The 19,480-nt window shown below is 36.0% G+C and overlaps 2 protein-coding genes across 2 annotated transcripts; both read right to left on the bottom strand.

Moving 5' to 3' along the window:
• Positions 1 to 8,287: 8,287 nt before the first annotated feature.
• LOC128237620 (thrombospondin-2-like) lies at positions 8,288 to 10,432 on the bottom strand. The gene is made up of 3 exons (XM_052953208.1): positions 10,315 to 10,432; positions 9,322 to 9,527; positions 8,288 to 8,442 (listed from the first exon to the last, which is right to left on the bottom strand). Exons 1-3 carry the CDS (start codon positions 10,407 to 10,409, stop codon positions 8,288 to 8,290), a joined length of 456 nt encoding a protein of 151 aa, XP_052809168.1. The 5' UTR covers positions 10,410 to 10,432.
• A 4,420-nt stretch (positions 10,433 to 14,852) lies between these two features.
• On the bottom strand, positions 14,853 to 16,603 carry LOC128237249 (A disintegrin and metalloproteinase with thrombospondin motifs 14-like). Its single transcript, XM_052952598.1, has 3 exons — positions 16,232 to 16,603; positions 15,461 to 15,606; positions 14,853 to 14,962 (listed from the first exon to the last, which is right to left on the bottom strand). Exons 1-3 carry the CDS (start codon positions 16,419 to 16,421, stop codon positions 14,885 to 14,887), a joined length of 414 nt encoding a protein of 137 aa, XP_052808558.1. The 5' UTR covers positions 16,422 to 16,603; the 3' UTR covers positions 14,853 to 14,884.
• Positions 16,604 to 19,480: the final 2,877 nt, after the last annotated feature.

Raw genomic sequence — 19,480 nt, 5'->3', positions numbered from 1 at the left:
TCTGGTGAATAAGAAGTAATAATCAGGAAAAAGAAGAATAAAAAAGAAATAGGGAGAGGAAAAGAAAATTAAGAAGAAAGCAATTGATAAAGAAGAAGAAGAAGAAGAAGAAGAAGAAGAAGGGGAAGAGAGAGAAAGAAAAGAAAATGAAGAAGAAGATGATGATGATGATGATGATGGTGGTGGTGGTGGTGCTGCTGCTGCTGCTATTGCTGCTGCTGCTGCTGCTGCTGCTGCTGCTGCTGCTGATGATGATGATGATGATGATGATGAAGATGATGATGATGATGATGATGATGATGAGAAGGAGGAGGAGGAGGAGGAGGATGTTGTTGATATCAAAATGCATCTTTTCTCAGGTTATGTTTACGAAAATCATGCCTAATAATAGAATGTGGACATAGATCTAATTTAAGTTTGTAGCGTATTTAATTCTAAAGACCTGTCCAAAGTCCTTAACTTCAAAACTATAGCAACAAACTAAACAAATCAGCTTACAATAAAACTTACTGTAATTTCTTTGTATTTAGTTATAACAAACAAGTTTCCCTCAAATATCTTCAGACTTTTCGTGCTAGTGTTTGTGTAAAACGTTTACAACATAGAAGTGGAAACTTCCCTCCTGTCCTATCATCAGCTTTTTTTGCATATAAATATCTTTGGAAAGCCTGGTATACAGTTGTCATTTTCTCGCAAGACCTATTTGTATGGAACTTACTCATTTATAGCATATGTTATATATATGTTTTCTGATGCAATATTTGTCGCTAGTTGAAGTTATTTTATACCGCGTTTGAAAGAATTTTTGTTTTCATTTCTAATATTGACAATGAAGTCACTCTTTTGTGTCCTTTTACAAATTGTAATCCAGTGAGGTCCCCGGTACCCACCGTTGGCAAAATGAGAAATTCGAGTAAGGATCAATTTGCCTACGCTACGTGACTGAAGTTTGCTTTTTGGTGACAATATTAAGTTCATGCAAAACTAGTAAACAAGTAATTAGCCACTTTATACTTAATCATTCATTCTTGCAGAACCGTGGGCAGTAGTTATTCCATGGATACCATGTAAATAGTTTATCAATGCTAGTTCAATTGTGATTAAAATTTATTGTGCTGTATGTGTTGAATACCGTGAAAAGAATCAAATGAATTAGCATTTCGCGCGCCGTCAATTTGTGAACGATTTGCACTCATTTGATTTAAAATAATCCACGGAATCATTGTCAACGTTGTAGATTATCGGGTATCGTTGATTGGCATACAGTACAGTCATATCAATCGACTGTTAAAGTATTTAAAAGCTTGGCTAGATTACGGCAGATAAGAAAAATGGAATGTATGAGGGTCGACTTCCAAGAAGAAATATAGTCCACAGTATATTGACATACGAAAGGCTTACATTCCGAAGTATGCTAGAAAATAAGAGTGAAATCTGTGTCATTCGTTAATTCTGATGATAAATCTGATTAATAAGATAAGTTATAATAAGAGTAGCTTATTTTGTGTCGGGGCTTTGAAGATAAGATTCTTGTGTGTTCGAAGTCATTATCAAATACATTATTGTTAAAAATGTCGTTTGTTTCTATGTTTTTCATAGTATTTTGTAAATATATATTGCATTTTTTTCCTCTTTTCATTTACGCATGTACTAGTCGTGTTTTGTGTTCATAACGATGATCTTTATTCTCCAAAGCCTGGAATACAGTTCATTATAGATAAATTATAAACTTGGGGGCATTCAGTAGCCCGATTTCTGTAGCTTGGGAATTCGTATATATTAATATCATATAAACACATTAACTGATCATTTTCCAGGTGAATCTTGACAGAAGATAATAAATAAAAAACTATTCATACTATCAAACTTTATTTTGAAAGGCAATTTTGTTAGAAAAGTACTGAAATGTGTCTATACTGTGTCGAATTTCAATATCTTAAGTTAGGCTGTTCGATCTTTCTATGAGACTCGCATGCGTTTCAATGTCATGATTCTTTGACCTTCAAATTTCCCTTAGATTAAACATATCGCAATACTTTCAGCAATAGTTTAGTATCGATTTTTAAACATATGTCCTCCGTAGTTCTGTTTACTTTGTGATGTTTTTTAAAGCTTAATAATCATTAACACGTATGGTCTAAAGATGTCCGAAGACAAAGAACACATAAATTATCGTTTCCAGAATTTGACAATTTGATATCGCTTAGCAATACTGGTTAAACAAAATAAGAAGTTACTGTTAAAGGGAATTCTGTACAGCGCCCGATTAACGAGTGCCCAATTAAGAGTTTGACGTGGATTTTTGCAGATTTTGATTTCACTCGGCTTCCGCCTCGTGAAATCCGAATCTGCAAAAATCCACTCGAGTCGAATACAACCTTCCAGATCAAAACTCAGTACTAATAACCCTATTTTGCATACCATTTATGTTACCACTTTACATAACATCTAGTGTTGTTTGTTATCTATTATACTATAGAATCACAAGAATATAAAGATTCAACAGCTAACCAGTATAAATACACATATTTAGGCTCAACAAAACAGGAAGTACATGCGTTTCTACGATATTTGACTTTACAATTCATGCCAAAATATACTATGCATGCACAAAAATATTCCTTTGATTACACCTAACGGCGCCATATGTAGGTTTTTCATAGACCCTGTATAGGTTTTGGTTTTTATTTTAATGAATTGTCATGTTTAATTCATTTGACTGTGATGATCCAATCAAAAAAGCTTATTATGCCCCCCGTCGAAGAAGAGGGGTATACTGCTTTGCACAGGCATGTCGGTATGTCGGTCGGTCGGTCGGTCCGTCGGTAGACCAAAGCTTGTCCGAGTGATACCTCAACAATTCCTGGACGTATGGTCATCAAACTTGACATGAAGGTTGTGCCAGACCAGTAGATGACCCCTATTGATTAAAGGGGTCAAAGGTCAAGGTCACAGTGACCTTTAATGGTAAATAATTTTAAAGCTTGTCCGAGTGATAACTCAACAATGCCTAAACCTATTGTCATCAAACTTGATATGGAAGTTGAGCCTGACCAGTAGATGACCCCTATTGTTTTTGGGGATCATCGAGCCAAAGGTCAACATAACAGTGACCTTGAATGGTAAAAGGTTGTCCGAGTGATAACTTGACAATGCCTGCACTTATGGCCCTCATACTTGACCGGGAGGTTGGGCCTGACCAGTAGATGACCCGTATTGATTTTGGGGGTCATCGGGGCCAAAGGTCAACATCACAGTGACCTTGAATGGTAAAAAGTTGTTCTTGTGATAACTCGACATAGCCTGCACCCATGGCCCTCATACTTGACATGGATGTTGGGCCTGACCATTAGATAACCCCTATTTTTGGTGGGGTCATCGGGCCAAAGGTCAAGTTCACAGTGACCTTGAATGGTAAAAGGTTGTCAGTGTGATAAAATGACAATGCCTGCATCCATGGCCCTCATACTTGACATGGAGATTGGGCTGACCAGTAGACGACCCCTTTTGTTTTTGGGTGTCATCGGGCTAAATGTCAAGTTCACAGTGACCTTGAATGGTAAAAGGTTGTCCGAGTGATAACTCGACAATGCCTGCACACATGGCCCTCATACTTGACATGGACATTGGGCCTGACCAGTAGAGGACCCCTATTGTTTTTGGGGGTCATCGGGCAAAAGGTCAAGGTCACAGTGACCTTTAATGATAAAAGGTTGTCAGAGTGATAACTCGACAATGCCTGCACCCATGGCCCTCATACTTGACATGGAAGTTGGGCCTGACAAGTAGATGGCCCCTATTGGCTTTAAGGGTCATTGTTCCAAAGGTCAAGGTCACAGTGACCTTGAATGATAAAAGGTTGTCCAAATGATAACTCAACCATGCCTGCACCCATGGCCCTCAAACTTGACTTGGAAGTTGAGCCTGACCAGTAGAAGACCCCTACTGATTTTAGGGGTCAAAGGTCAAGGTCACAGTGACCTTGAAAGCAAACTCGACAACTCCTGGACCTATGGTCATCAAACTTGACATGATGGGTTGGCCTGACCAGTAGATGACCCCTCTTGGTTTTGGTGGTCATTGGGCCAAGGTCAAGGTCACAGTAACATTTAGCGCAAAAAAATTAACAAATCTTCTGTGATATCTCAACAATGCCTGAACCTATGGTCTTCAAACTTGACATTGAATTGGGCCTGACCAGAAGATGACCATTATTGATTTTATGAGTCATCGAGTCAAAGGTCAAGTTTACAGTGACCTTGAATGCGAAAATGTTTCGAGTGATAACTCGACAATGCCTGCACCCATGGCTCTCAAACTACATTCGATGTTGCGTCTGATCTGTAGATGACCCCTTATGATTTTAGGGGTCATGTGGTCAAAGGTCAAGTTCATAGTGACCTTGAACGAAAAAATCTTGTCTGTGTGATAACTTGTCAATGCCTGCAACCATGACGCTCAAACTTGACATTTAGATTTTTGTGCCCAGCTGATGACTCCTATGAGACTCGCATGCGTTTCAATATCATGATTCTTTGACCTTCAAATTTCCCTTAGATTAAACATATCCCAATACTTTCAGCAATAATTTAGTATCGATCTTTAAACATATGTCCTCCGTAGTTCTGTTTACTTTGTGATGTTTTTAAAGCTTAATTATCATTAACACGTATGGTCTAAAGATGTCCGAAGTGTTAAACAAAGAACACATAAATTATCGTTTCCAGAATTTGACAATTTGATATCGCTTAGCCAATAGTGGTTTAACAAAATAAGAGGTTGCTGTTAAAGGAAATTCTGTACAGCGCCCGATTAACGAGTGCCCAATTAAGAGTTTGACGTGGATTTTTGCAGATTTTGATTTCACTCGCCTCCGCCTCGTGAAATCCGAATCTGCAAAAATCCACTCGAGTCGACTTCCAGATCAAAACTCAGTACTAATAACCCTATTTTGCATACCATTTATGTTACCACTTTACATAACATCAAGTGTTGTTTGTTATCTATTATACTAAAGAATCACAAGAATATAAAGATTCAACAGCTTACCAGTATAAATACACATATTTAGGCTCAACAAAACAGGAAGTACATGCGTTTCTACGATATTTGACTTTACAATTCATGCCAAAATATACTATGCATGCACAAAAATATTCCTTTGATTACACCTAACGGCACCATATGTAAGTTTGATAGACCCTGTATAGGTTTTGGTTTTTATTTTAATGAATTGTCATGTTTAACTCATTTGACTGTGATGATCCAATCAAAAAAGCTTATTATGCCCACCTTCGAAGAAGAGGGGTATACTGCTTTGCACAGGCATGTCGGTATGTCGGTCGGTCGGTCGGTCCGTCGGTAGACCAAAGCTTGTCCGAGTGATACCTCAACAATTCCTGGACGTATGGTCAACAAACTTGACATGAAGGTTGTGCCAGACCAGTAGATGATCCTTATTGATTAAAGGGGTCAAAGGTCAAGGTCACAGTGACCTTTAATGGTAAATAATTTTAAAGCTTGTCCGAGTGATAACTCAACAATGCCTAAACCTATTGTCATCAAACTTGATATGGAAATTGGGCCTGACCAGTAGATGACCCCTATTGTTTCTGGGGATCATCGAGCCAAAGGTCAACATCACAGTGACCTTGAATGGTAAAAGGATTTCCGAGTGATAACTTGACAATGTCTGCACCCATGGCCCTCATACTTGTCAGGGAGGTTGGGCCTGACCAGTAGATGACCCGTATTGATTTTGGGGGTCATCGGGGCCAAAGGTCAAAGTCAAAGTGACCTTGAATGGTAAAAAGTTGTTCTTGTGATAACTCGACATAGCCTGCACCCATGACCCTCATACTTGACATGGATGTTGGGCCTGACCATAAGATAACCCCTATTTTTGGTGGGGTCATCGGGCCAAAGGTCAAGGTCACAGTGGTAAAAGGTTGTCAGTGTGATAAAACGACAATGCCTGCACCCATGGCCCTCATACTTGACATGGAGATTGGGCTGACCAGTAGACGACCCCTTTTGTTTTTGGGTGTCATCGGGCTAAATGTCAAGTTCACAGTGACCTTGAATGGTAAAAGGTTGTCCGAGTGATAACTCGACAATGCCTGCACCCATGGCCCTCATACTTGACATGGACATTGGGCCTGACCAGTAGAGGACCCCTTTTGTTTTTGGGGGTCATCGGGGAAAAGGTCAAGGTCACAGTGACCTTGAATGATAAAAGGTTGTCCAAATGATAACTCAACAATGCATGCACCCATGGCCCTCAAACTTGACTTGGAAGTTGAACCCGACCAGTAGAAGACTCCTATTGATTTTAGGGGTCAAAGGTCAAGGTCACAGTGACCTTGAAAGCAAACTCGACAACTCCTGGACCTATGGTCATCAAACTTGACATGATGGGTTGGCCTGACCAGTAGATGACCCCTCTTGATTTTGGGGGTCATTGGGCCAAGGTCAAGGTCACAGTCACATTTGACGCAAAAAAGTTAACATATCTTCTGTGATACCTCAACAATGCCTGAACCTATGGTCTTCAAACTTGACATGGAAGTTGGGCCTGACCAGAAGATGACCATTATTGATTTTATGAGTCATCGAGTCAAAGGTCAAGTTTACAGTGACCTTGAATGCGAAAATGTTTCGAGTGATAACTCGACAATGCCTGCACCCATGGCTCTCAAACTTGATTTGATGTTGCGTCTGATCTGTAGATGACCCCTTATGATGACCCCACAGTGACCTTGAACGAAAAAATCTTGTCTGTGTGATAACTTGTCAATGCCTGCAACCATGGTCCTAAACTTGATATTTAGATTTTTTGTGGCCAGCTGATGACTCCTATGGATTTTGAGGTCAAAGGTCATGGTCATAACACACTCTTTCGTCACACTTTGAATGGTCATAATCTTAAAACTGCCTCAACGGCATCCAATGTCAGTGACAAACCAGCTGTCATTTCGGTCCATGCATATTTCATTCAATTGTCCATATAATCCTGACAACATGGCGCTCAGTGGGGCATAATGTTTAACATACATCTCTTGTTTGATTACTGATAAAAGATTCAAGCGATCATTTTAAGACTTTTTTAATTAGAAATATGTGACCATGAAGCTATCAATTAAAACAACAAACATTTAGAAACGTATAGTTAAATATTTTACCATTTTTGATTAGTAGTGGGTTTTTTAAAAAAAAATACTGAAAAGCCATGACATAGTTTGGTGAAGTTATATTTCTGTAAAATTATGTTAGATACAATAAGGATACAACCTAAGTGTTCAGCCAATGACATTAGAGATAAGCAATCATTAAGTACTAGGCTTAATCATTAATAATTCCATCTTTCGCGGGTGTTTAAAGGTCCTCATACTACCACTCATCCGATACACACTCCCTGCATCAGATTTTGCGTCAAATGTTAAATGTGTCAGCCAATGAGGTCGTATTTTAAGACAGTAAGATGACCTGAAGTGAAAATTTCATGATTAAAAAGGACTCGTTCGCTACGCTCACTCCGCCCATTATCAATCATTAAAAGTTTGCTTCGTGTCATCTAACTATAACCTATCTGCAGATACAAACATCATCTCCATAACGAAAGAATCAAAGGGGAGAAACAGTGCCAACTCCTCAAACTTATTAATCAATAACCCAAAGACAGCTAACCAATATAGTGCGCCGATATAAAACAATGTGTTCATACAGTCATTTAATGGTTTTATCAATGTATACTAGAGGAGGTCAAACGATAATAAAAATAGATAAAAAAAACACAATGAAACAAGTGAATGAGTCATTGACAGGTAGGTATTAGTTTTTTCTATACCGTTTGCACTCTCTTTAGAGTGTATTAGCCCATTTTGTGTTTCTCCGTAATATACTTAACTACTAAGTTTGTCCCTGTAGTTTCCATTTTATTTGCTTTTCCTTATCCATAAAAGCTGTGTATTTTAAAGCAGGAATATACTATATATATAGTTTTATTAATAAAAAGAATGCGGATGTGTCCAAACATGTCCCTTGGTTGGCGTTACAGAAGTCCGTGATGCATCCTTCTTCATCTTTGGACGATGTGCACCCTCTGTGGTAGACTGAAAATCATTTATATAAGGTGATTATCTTAACCATGAAAGAAGGTGTCTTCATAAAGAATGTTTCTTAAAGTCGGCCGCAGGTTAAGTTGTTATCATGGGGAGGTAAGTTTAATATAAATGCGCACAGCATCATTACATATGTAAGATTGATTATTTAGATTAACCATTAATAACTATAACACACCTCCACCCTTGTATCCTTTTGTGCATTTTACACAAAGCTCCCCGTCGGAAATGTATATTTTGTCGTAACTGTACTTGTCACTATCAAAATTGCCCTGATCACAGAACTTGTGTGATGTGCTGTTACAATGGTAACATAGTATTTCTGAAACGAAAGGCAACATGTAGTACCAGGTATTTACCTCGAGGGAGATAATAGCAACATTTAGAAAAAAATCACTGAATATGTTCGGTTATTATTTTTCTTATTTTTCAGGATCCTTTCAACATAAAGTGACACAATACACACTATCATTTTTTAAATACTTAAGGAGATTCAGCATCACGCAACATAAGCGTATTTCTAACAGCTTCATTACGCAACATAAGCGTATTTCTAACAGCCTCATCACGCAACATAAGCGTATTTCTAACAGCCTCATTACGCAACATAAGCGTATTTCTAACAGCCTCATTACGCAACATAAGCGTATTTCTAACAGCCTCATTACGCAACATAAGCGTATTTCTAACAGCCTCATTACGCAACATAAGCGTATTTCTAACAGCCTCATTAGTATTATCATACTAGTATGAGTATCGAATTTAAAAGGTATCGAGAAAAAGAGTTTATGATACTTGGACGTTTTTCTGATGACCTGAATCACGCGGAGACGTTTCTATTTAGGCCGTGCAGACAGGATGCGAGCCATCAGAAAAACGACCATTCACGACATTGTTTTTTTTTAAACAACTCCCTGTTTTGATGCACTGTTCGTGGTATTAACAAAAGAAACTCTTATTCCATTCGATGAGCAGTCGCGTTATTGATTCTTAATAAGCACATTGTAGCTCAAATCTTTTGAAATATTTTGTAATATAAAGTAGAGTTTAACATCGTATTCTGATCGACAATAGAGAGATATAGATTTTACAATATGAATCGCTTTATTTTCAAGTTCAGTTAAATTGATATGGTAAAGAAAATTGACAGATATACAATAAGGCATGTGTCCAAATGTGTTTCAAACGCAATGGTACATACTTGGGCATAATATTCCCGTGAAACAATCTTCGGACTCCTTATAATCACCCGTGCAGGTGCTGCCGTTATGTTGTGGCTGCGGGTTGTCGCAAAGTCGTTCCCGTACCCTAGTTCCGTTTCCACACGAAACTGAGCAGGTCGTCCACGTCGACCAATTGGAAAAAATTCCATTTACTGCATCAATAACGATGTTCCACATGTATTTTCTACAAACGCAGAAAATAGACTATACGTTCAAATGATGTTCAATCTGATTAGGAACTATAAGAACTAGTTATTGAGAACTATTATAAGAAGTATTATAACCATGGAGACACTGAAATGAGTTATTGGAGTGCTCATTTTAAGGAGTGCTCATTTTAATTAAAGTTCTTGAAGGAAAGTTCGAGTTTTTTTTCGAGTGAATCGACATAGGCTACCACACCAAACCACACAGTTTGCCAGTATGCAATGTAACTAACGAAAAGTATTAAAAATGATGTGTCTCACTTCGATTACTGTTGATATTCGTCTTATGAAGGTCTTATAGCAGTTTTCATCGGATGCTAATTAAATTTAATTTTTACATGAGCCCAACGAAATCGAATGCTATAAATGTTACAAAATGTCAGCCTGCATAAAGGTTTTAATGCCTACCGGAATGAAATACATCGGTAATGTTTTGAACACTATATACTCATTTACATTTCGTCTTACAATCTTATACATGCCCTATGTTTGCTAGGACAAATAGCAACGCACGAAGCAGTATATGGTAATTATATAGTTACACATTACCAATGATTAGCAGTATATGATGAATTTTTATTCCATTGGTCATACAAACGTATATATATATATATATTTTTTATTTTTTTATTTTTTTTAAAACGGTGTTATTGGAAAACATAATTATGCAGACAATACTTTACTTTACAACACATTACAATCAGCTTTAATTATATTTGCCGTAACATACAAATTATCATTTTTTTTGTGAGTGTAATTACTTACGTTGATTTATTCCATTTGATTTGGGTAACTATCAAATTGCCTAGCACGTAGTGTTTTTCCTGCAGTGTATTATATTTGTTGCGATTAATAGTCATAAGTAATAGATTCGTTAGGCAATAATAATAATGTGACATACTGAACTGTGTTTCTCCTTCTGCAGATATAGTTCTGATCTCTAATCATAGAAGTACTTGTGGTTTACCTATAAGTTTATTATTATTTGATTTATTGTTAAGTTTCCTCAAGTTAATTCATACTTTGATAAGATTTTGCGTTTTATCTTAATTTAGGATTGTTGGGATAAGAGTGAGGTTTGTGCACTTAAACTGGTTTAAGCCCCAAGTAAATTTTGAACGTTCCAAGGCGGTACCTAACAATCCTTGATAACACCCCTAGTATATATGTACCGAGTTGTTTGTTGAGATGTGTACTGTTGGTCCATGTTTCTGCTTTATGATTGCTTGTTTAAGTGTTGTTGTTTTTTTGTTTTTGGTGTTTACCATGAGCGATTATACGGATTTTATGTTTCCCCACGCTTATGCAAATTTTAATCAGATTTACCTTTTACGTTTTTACTTTATTCAGGATTGTTGGGATATGAGTGAGGCTGTGCACACAAACTGGTTTAAACCCCCAGTAAATTTACATTTCACTGACCGTTCCAAGGCGGTACCTAACAATCCTTGATGAACATACCTAGTTTTTTATATATAGTATGTATGCACTGTGCTGCTTTTGGAGTTTTGTGCTGTTCTTCTATGTTTCTTGTTTGTGATGTTGTGTTCTATGTCTTTGGCGTTTGCCCAGTGCCATTAAACCGGGTTTATGTTTAAACTCTTTACTACTGAGCTTGTTTCTGTAGCTTTTTGCATAAATATTAAAGGCCAAAAACGATTAAAGGGGAACAAAGCTACAACACAACAACTATTAAACGCACATAAAAACACCGTCGTTAGTTCAATTTGAGAGCAACCGACTTGCTACAGTCAGTGAAAACAATATTTGAACTCATATATAAAGTGTGAATGTGATAGTTTAACCTCTTAGTTCATCAAAACAAACGATCTTATAAACTGACAAACTGAATTTTGTTTACTTAATTAATCGATATGTGTATCAGGTGTAAAATGATAAGAGTGTTCTCATTCATTCTAGGGTTTGTTAGGTTGGTTTGTAAATTAATAGATTTTATGATTTAACTTAATAATTTGTTGAATTACATATTGACATTTGAAGGCATTGCAAAAATGTTGTCTATTGTCATATGTTTTGAAAATGATCTTAATCTAAACTTGGTGTGGTCCGAATGTGGTGTCTTGTCGATGTTAGTCTATTGGGAGATGTTTAGAAAATACTCATTTTCAATTCCTTAATAGGTGGATTGTCAATTGTGAAATCATATTTTAAGTGTGCGTTGTGCTGCTTGTGGAGTTTTGTGCTGTTCTTCCATGTTTCTTGTTTGTGATTTTTTGTTTTTATGTTCCATATCTTTGGCGTTTACCCAGTGTGATTAAACCGGGTTTATGTTTAATTTTATTATTTCATAATGGGTGATAATGTTCAGGAAAGACGAGTGATTTTGATTGGGAAAACTGGAAAGGGTAAAAGTATTACCGAAATACACTTTTAAGGAAAAAGTATTTGCAGCAAAAGAGAGTTTTAACGCTGTTACACGCGTCTCTTGTTCTGCCGAGACAGTGATTGTTGAATTCGGACATTGGCACTATGATTACACTGTAGTTGGCACACCGGGGCTCTTTGACACTGGAACCTCTCTTGCGAAGACGACGCTAATGATTCAATCATCAACTACGACATATTGCCCAAATCCGCATGCCTTTCTTCACGTCTTTAAACGTGGAACATTTACCGAAGAAGACGGCTTTACGGTGAAAATGATGCAAACCAGTTTCTGCGAAAAGATAAACGATCATATAATAGTTGTCGTAACGCATGGGAGAGATTACAAGTCAGATGAAGAAAGTGAGAAAACAGATGTAAAAAAAACAACACTTTCAAAAATTGTCAAAAAGTGTGGAAATAGATTGATACGAATTGAAAATGTCACAGCTGAAACTGCCTCTGCGCCGGAGAAAATTTTCAAAACCGTTGAAATCTAAGTAAAAATGGGTCTCGCACATGTAATAATAATTATGCACATGTTCACTCAAAAGCGTTGAACGATCATCTCGCCAATTACAATGATAGTAGAGATATCGAATTTCAGCTTATGGCACTGTTTACAAATTTCGGAAGGTGGATACCTGGCTGGAAAACAGTTTTTCTTGGAGTTCTCGCCGGCGGGGCAGCTGGGTATGGGGTCGCAACCGGGACTTTAGGAGGCGCTGTAGCTTGGGCTGCTATATGAGCCTTCTGTGGTCTCCTCGGTAGGGGGTGTTCTATATGGTGTACTTCAGAAAATAAAATTATGATAACGGTATAAACATGCGTATTTACATCACTGTAACACTTATCAATATTAAAAAAAAAACTTTTTCTGTGGGATAGACTCCAGTCAATTTATAACCGATGAAACCACAGTAATCATGTATATAAAGGTGTCTTGCATTTGAAAAACGACATTTGGAGACAACGAAACATTTAGACAACATTAGCAATTGAGGATCATTGCAAACTAACTATTTCACAAACTACGAGTAGCCTCTTCGTTCACAATCCGTTGATACGTAAAGCTAAATTTCATTTGGAGAACATCTTGTATGCTTTATTACATGTCTCTTTTTGGTTCACTTCGTAGTGAAATACTAACAATTACCACGATGTATTATTATCTGATTCAAGTTTTGAGTTGTTGTTTTTTAGAAATGTTTTGCTAATAAATGTTTCCATAAGTGCGTCAATAAGAAAAAGAGAATTTTGTATTTATGTGCGTTGCTGCAATAACTTCAATCGATATCCATAAACGTTGATATCAAGTGTAGTAAATTGCATGCACTTGAGAAGTCTATTTTCAAATTCGAATACATATTTGAACTAGTTAATATATATATATTCAAAGCAACGTCTTATTGATCAGATCAAATAATCTTTGTATGGCTCGGCAATTGCAGCAATACTCTTTCCAAACCTTCTTCGAATAATCTTCGTTTCTTGATAAATTTAAGTAACGAATTCCTTCAACTGAATTTTAACGTTCGTCTCATCAATTACGTATTGAAACTTATGGCAACAAAAAAATTACCCATTATCAAAATATTTGGACCATTTGTAATAACAAAGATATGGAAGATAAACTTACCTTTATTTTGTCTGTCCATGTACGTAAATTTATTTCTTTGATGAAATCCGTTTTTTATGCAAGACACGAATGATTATTTTATTTAGAGGCATTTTTAATTCGTTGAAATATATGTATATGCATTTATATATACATATAATTGTCGTACTCTGGAATGCATCGTTCATTAATATAATTCATAAACATAACCTGCATGTATCTTGTCCGATCATGGTTTCTCCTAAATGACACACATGTACACAATACTGTAAAATGTTTATAATTTCTGAAGAATGACACACATCTATAACATATCTTTGACAACACTTTTGTCCTACATAGTTTATTTATACTCTGGAATTTACTAATCCTATCAAAAAAAGTGCATTGATTAAAGTCCTTGAGATAGATACACTGACTTTCTTGAAATACTTTCTTAAAATACTTTGTAAAAATTACCCGAACAACTAAAAGCTTCATAAATACATTTGTCTATATAATATATGCATGTTAAAGCAAACAAACCAGAAAGTAGAAAAGACCATACATGCACAGTGAAATAAATAAAACTTCCACACGTTTGATTAATTTTTTACGTATTTTGTACACATAATGGTTTCGGGTTGCGTCATTTTGTTTCATTTTGCTATTACAAAATGTAAAACTACAGAAACAAGTGTAAAGGATAAGTCGTCTACAGGTTATCTTTAGTAAGGTAAGAACATTTAAACGACAATTTGGTATATTAGGATATATTTGATTAATATTGACCAGTCTTTAAATAGTTGTGTTAACTTATATCTTAATATAAACATTTATACAATTTGCTGCAGATACAGAAATCACCTCCATCACCAAAAAATCAAGGCGGATAAACAGTGCCAACTCCTCAAAGGTATCCTACATAACACATCTATGCGATCAGGCTCGCCGATTTAAAATCATGTTTCTATACAGTCTCCTCTTGATTGTATCGTCGTATAAACCAGGAAGTTAAACGAAATGAAAAACGATGAAAACAAAACAAAACAAAAAGCATAACAATTCAATAATTCATTGGAAAATGAGTAGTCATCTATTAATTAGAGATGCATGCAAATGTCTTGCAAAAGGTATTCAGCTTTCTTTTTGCTGTGTTTTCTTTTTCTATATCGTTTTTATTTTAGTGTGTGAAAGTCCTTAAAGTTGTGATGATTTTCTATAAAATTGTTAGCTGCTGGGGCTGTCTCTGTAGTTTCCATGTTATTATTGTATCTACCTCTTGAAGAAGTATATTTCAAAGCAAGATATATACTAAATACAGTTTCATAAACAGAAGGAACGCTGCCGTGTTTATACAGGAGGCTTGGTTGCAAAAATCAAAGGAACATCCATATTCATCTGCGGACGATGTACACCCTCTGTGGTAGACTGAAAATCACAGAATGGGTTTTATTGTGTATTATAATGTCTATAAGCAAAGCACTTGAGTCGAATATAAATTCTCGGATTAAAAAACAGTACCACTAACTCTATTATTGTCTCAAATGTCTTGAACGAAAACAAAACAAACCGAACGTGGACTTAATTTTCAAACGAAATTATCAGAGGGAAATGCCGTTATCATAATCGTGATAAAGATGTTTTGATTAAAAATGTTTTTTTCAAACTGGCCGCAGGACCTAGCAAATACCCTGTTATCGTTGGATAGAAGTATGTAAAAATGCACTCAACATCATTGGTAAAACAATATGGACTAGAAAAGTATCTTTGCTTTTAATATTTGAGTGGGATATCACTTTTTTCTAAAACAAATGTGCACACTGAACAGAAATATGATACTAAACAATGAGTAAAAGTAAATAAAAAATATTCTACATGTGCTGTGTTTTTTACTTCATGTGAAAAGAACGAGTCAATTTAACACACCGCCATCCTTGATTCCCTGTGTGCATCTCTCACATGCTTGTCTGTCAGGAGCAATGTATATTTTGTTGTAATCGTACTGGGAGTCATCGAAGTTTTTTTGTGACAGTGATTGTTATCACTGCTATTGCACTGGTAACACCAAATATCTGAAACAGAAGGCGAAACGTAAACCGTGTAATTTATTATGTAAGAGATGAAAGCCTCGTCTACATTTGTTTGCATATCCCAGTAAGATGCCTTTAAAGGAGGTCTATTTAAATTAAACAACCCAATGCAAACTTCAGCTTTCGGGAATACTTGAGGTAAAGGACCAACATTATACGAAATCCGGCATCGAGCAATATAACCGTATTTTCTGACAACCTCACCAGTGTCATAAAACTATAATAAACGTGTCGTATTTTTATTGTATTGTATTGTATTATTAAAGGATGCTTTTTTTGCCTAAATCACGTGGAGAAGCAACCGTTGAGACCGAGTAGACGTGATGCGGGTCGTCAGAAAAGCGGCTTATCACAACGTTATAATGTTTTTGTATATGGTCCTACTTAAATATATTCAATAATGTAATGCCCTGTTTGTGGTACCAACCAAAGCAATTGCATAACCCTTCAACAAGTTTTTTCTCGGATTAACCATTCCTGAAGCAATCGCGTTGAATTTAATACGGTTTTGTAATTTGAGTTTAAGAAAATAGTATTCGGAAAAGAATTTTGGTGGCATAAAACAAATCATGTATTATAATGTTTTTGAAAAACAAAGGGTACGTACTTGGGCATATCTTCTGTATAGAACATGCATCGAAGCTAGACAAGTCCCCATTACACTCAGTCCCACCGTACTGTGGTGGGGGATTGTTGCAAAGCCGATACCGGCTTCTGGTCCCATCTCCGCACGTATCCGAACATTTTATCCATGGAGTCCAAGCCGAAAATCCTCCATTGACTGAATTATAAATCATAAATGCAGAATGGCATGTATCTGTTGCTGTAGAATGAAACTGCACGACCTATAATCCAAACACTATGCAATATAATCACTGTGCATGAATTACTGGAACTGGAATATACCACGGAGGCACTGACCTAGGAGCAACACTATAACCTACTATTGTAAATGCTTGGAAAGGCCATTGGAATTGAAAGTAAGTGACATGTGCTTATCATGAGCATATCATAGAATATTGAAAACGGTCATGTGTGATTGTGTCCTCCGCCTGCAAACCGAATCACACAAATAACCGAGTTGTAATCCAGCTTTATATAAATATATATTTTCATACAAAGCTCCATATAGTAACTGAGCATTTACATCCGTTTGACAAAAGAAGTAAAACAAATACTAAAACAAATATTGTTTTGTATATTTGTTCTTGAATATCATCAACGGGTAAAAAATTGATTTAACATAACGCCTATAAACTATAACTAACAAAATAACGTACATAAAAGGATCGACTGTTTTTTCTGGGACCGTTCATTAATATTGGCCGGTATCACTAACAAAAAAAATGTATTAACAACAACAATATTGAAATATCAACAACATCACTATCAACACTATAAACATCAACCACAATCGAACATGATAATAGGATTTGCACACCACAGACCCGTTTGATAGCTCATCAAAGCGACCGCATAGAAGTTCCAAAAAGGTCTGCTTTAGCCTTTTATCGTTTCCTGTTATAACAGTTTTAATACGCCAATTATCTTATCGGTTTAAGGTTATACTTTAATGCACATTTTGAGTCTAAATAAATGTATTTAATATGTTTTGGCAAACGTTACAACTGCAATACGTGCGGAAATGAATGTACATATATTGTTTACGACAATATTTGCTAATATTCAATTACCAACATGAGTTTAGTAATGGCATTGTCTGTTATTTCTTAAATGAAAGTTGGAAGATTGCCAATTTTACTTTGGGGTGTGTTTAATTGGGGTTAAATGAGAACAATTTGAATATCATTCGCACTGAGTTTTTAATTGTTTTCAAAACTATTCATTTGGAACAAAGAACAGGGATTGCCTAATCTGTGTCACTGTCTAAATGGTACAGTCTCGAAGACATAAAGCATTTTATGTATACCGACCAATAACTGCTATTGGGTTGTAAAATTGAACAAAGGTGGAAAACTAATAAAGACGAAAATGCAACAAAGCAATAAAACACATATTAAACAACCATATGATCTTTATTTACCTATCATGGGTATTGTTGTGAACTACCAGTTCAATTTTCGCTTATTTAATAATGGGTGAACAATTTTATTGCAGTAGTATTTTCCTTCCAAGTTGTCCTTTGCAAGTGAATATTCTAATTCGCTGACCGTTTCAAGGCGGCAATCCACAAGTCATGCAATATTTATCAATAAAGAAATCTGCAGTCTGTCTTTATTGTTTTGTGATTTGTGATTTTGTGAAGACGAAGAAGAAGAAGAAGAAGAAGAAGAAGACACGCGGTGATAATTAAGTATGTGATTTTATATGCTTACACCAAACCGCACTATAAGTGAGCTCTCTCATAATATTTTCTTTAAAAAGACAACAGCGATAAGTTCAAGTTGATTAAGAATTTTTCAGTTAACCTAGCTGAATTTTCAGATTGACTATATTTGACTGAAATAGGATATAAATAGACATTATTTACAAATAACCTTTTTATCACAAAGGTACATACTTGGGTCGCATTCATGCTCAGAGTAACACTTTTCGAAGTTGAAATAATCCCCGGTACACAATGCGTTTAATGGGGTTGTCGCAAAGTCGATATCGGGTTTTGATTCCGTTGGAACAGGTGGATGAACAACCTGTCCATTCCGTCCAGTCTGAATATCCTCCATTCACTGAAACATAAATCAATCCCGATAGTGCGCAGGCATCTTTTCCTAAAGAGAAAAACGTACTAGTATTCTGATCTTTGTTTCATGTTTTTGGTTTGTGATTTTTGTGTGTGTTCTTTGTCATTGGCGTTGACCCTGTTTCTTTTTTATGTTTAAACTTTTGTCTTCTGGACTTTTTTCTTGATTTTTTCATATAAATATTGATCAGAATTCTTTCTCACCTATCACAACTAGCAAATCACAATTATACCTAATATTTTATCTTCCTTTGCCGTTCGTCAATAGAATCTCTTTCACAGCTTTGAATTTTGGTGAATTACCAATTTTCTATGATATTAGGGATGTTTAACCGTATGCGTTGAACTCGGCTGACTAGAACAAGTTTTATTTATTTTGACTGTTTAGTCAGGAATGTATTTATTTAGCGCCTTTTGGGGGACTTAAATGTCCGTGACTCTGATCAGCGAGATCCAGCAGCTCTAGTCAAACCTCTGTAGCAGATGATTGTGTGAATATGTTCATGTAACACGTTTGAGTTCCGGTGTTAAACTGGTCAGTTTTGTTGATCCATACAATCAAGAATGTGTTGGCTATTTGTTTGTTATGAATATCTTTTGGCTAGCAATTGAGCTGTGCTTTTTTACTTTCTTCATTTTATGTTTGGTACAAATTCACAATAGCGGCATTTAAATCTTGTTTAAGACTAATGGCGAACTGGTAAGGACAATTCTAGCCTATTTCATAGTGATAAATCACTTTCATTTTAATCTGTTTCCAACGGTTATGGAATGTCTGAAAGTCTGAGAACTGGCCTAAGGACTGATATGTGACAATGAACATGTTTGTTGGCTGTATATGTTTTATATGATTATTTGCATATCGGTCATGTTATCATAATGTCACTGGATACCGCATGTGATACATGTAGGCAAGTTGCCATATTATTGTAATAACTATAGTGTATACTAGTTCGTTTCATGATTATGGTCATTTTTTGTTAGTAATTAGCATCTTTGGGGCCATGTATTTGTCATTTTTCTAAAATGACTTTCCTTGATTATGGTTAGAGAACTACTGTGACATTTAATTACGTAAATATGAAGTACAGCCCATTTTGTGACCAATAGTCCGGCCTACCGGCCGTTTTTGTCATTAATTCTGATCAATATTTA

Source organism: Mya arenaria, chromosome 6 (assembly GCF_026914265.1).
Source record: "Mya arenaria isolate MELC-2E11 chromosome 6, ASM2691426v1".
In the NCBI taxonomy this organism is placed as follows: domain Eukaryota; kingdom Metazoa; phylum Mollusca; class Bivalvia; order Myida; family Myidae; genus Mya; species Mya arenaria.
Note: the sequence above shows the minus strand (reverse complement) of the source record. Positions and strands in the feature narration are given on the sequence as shown.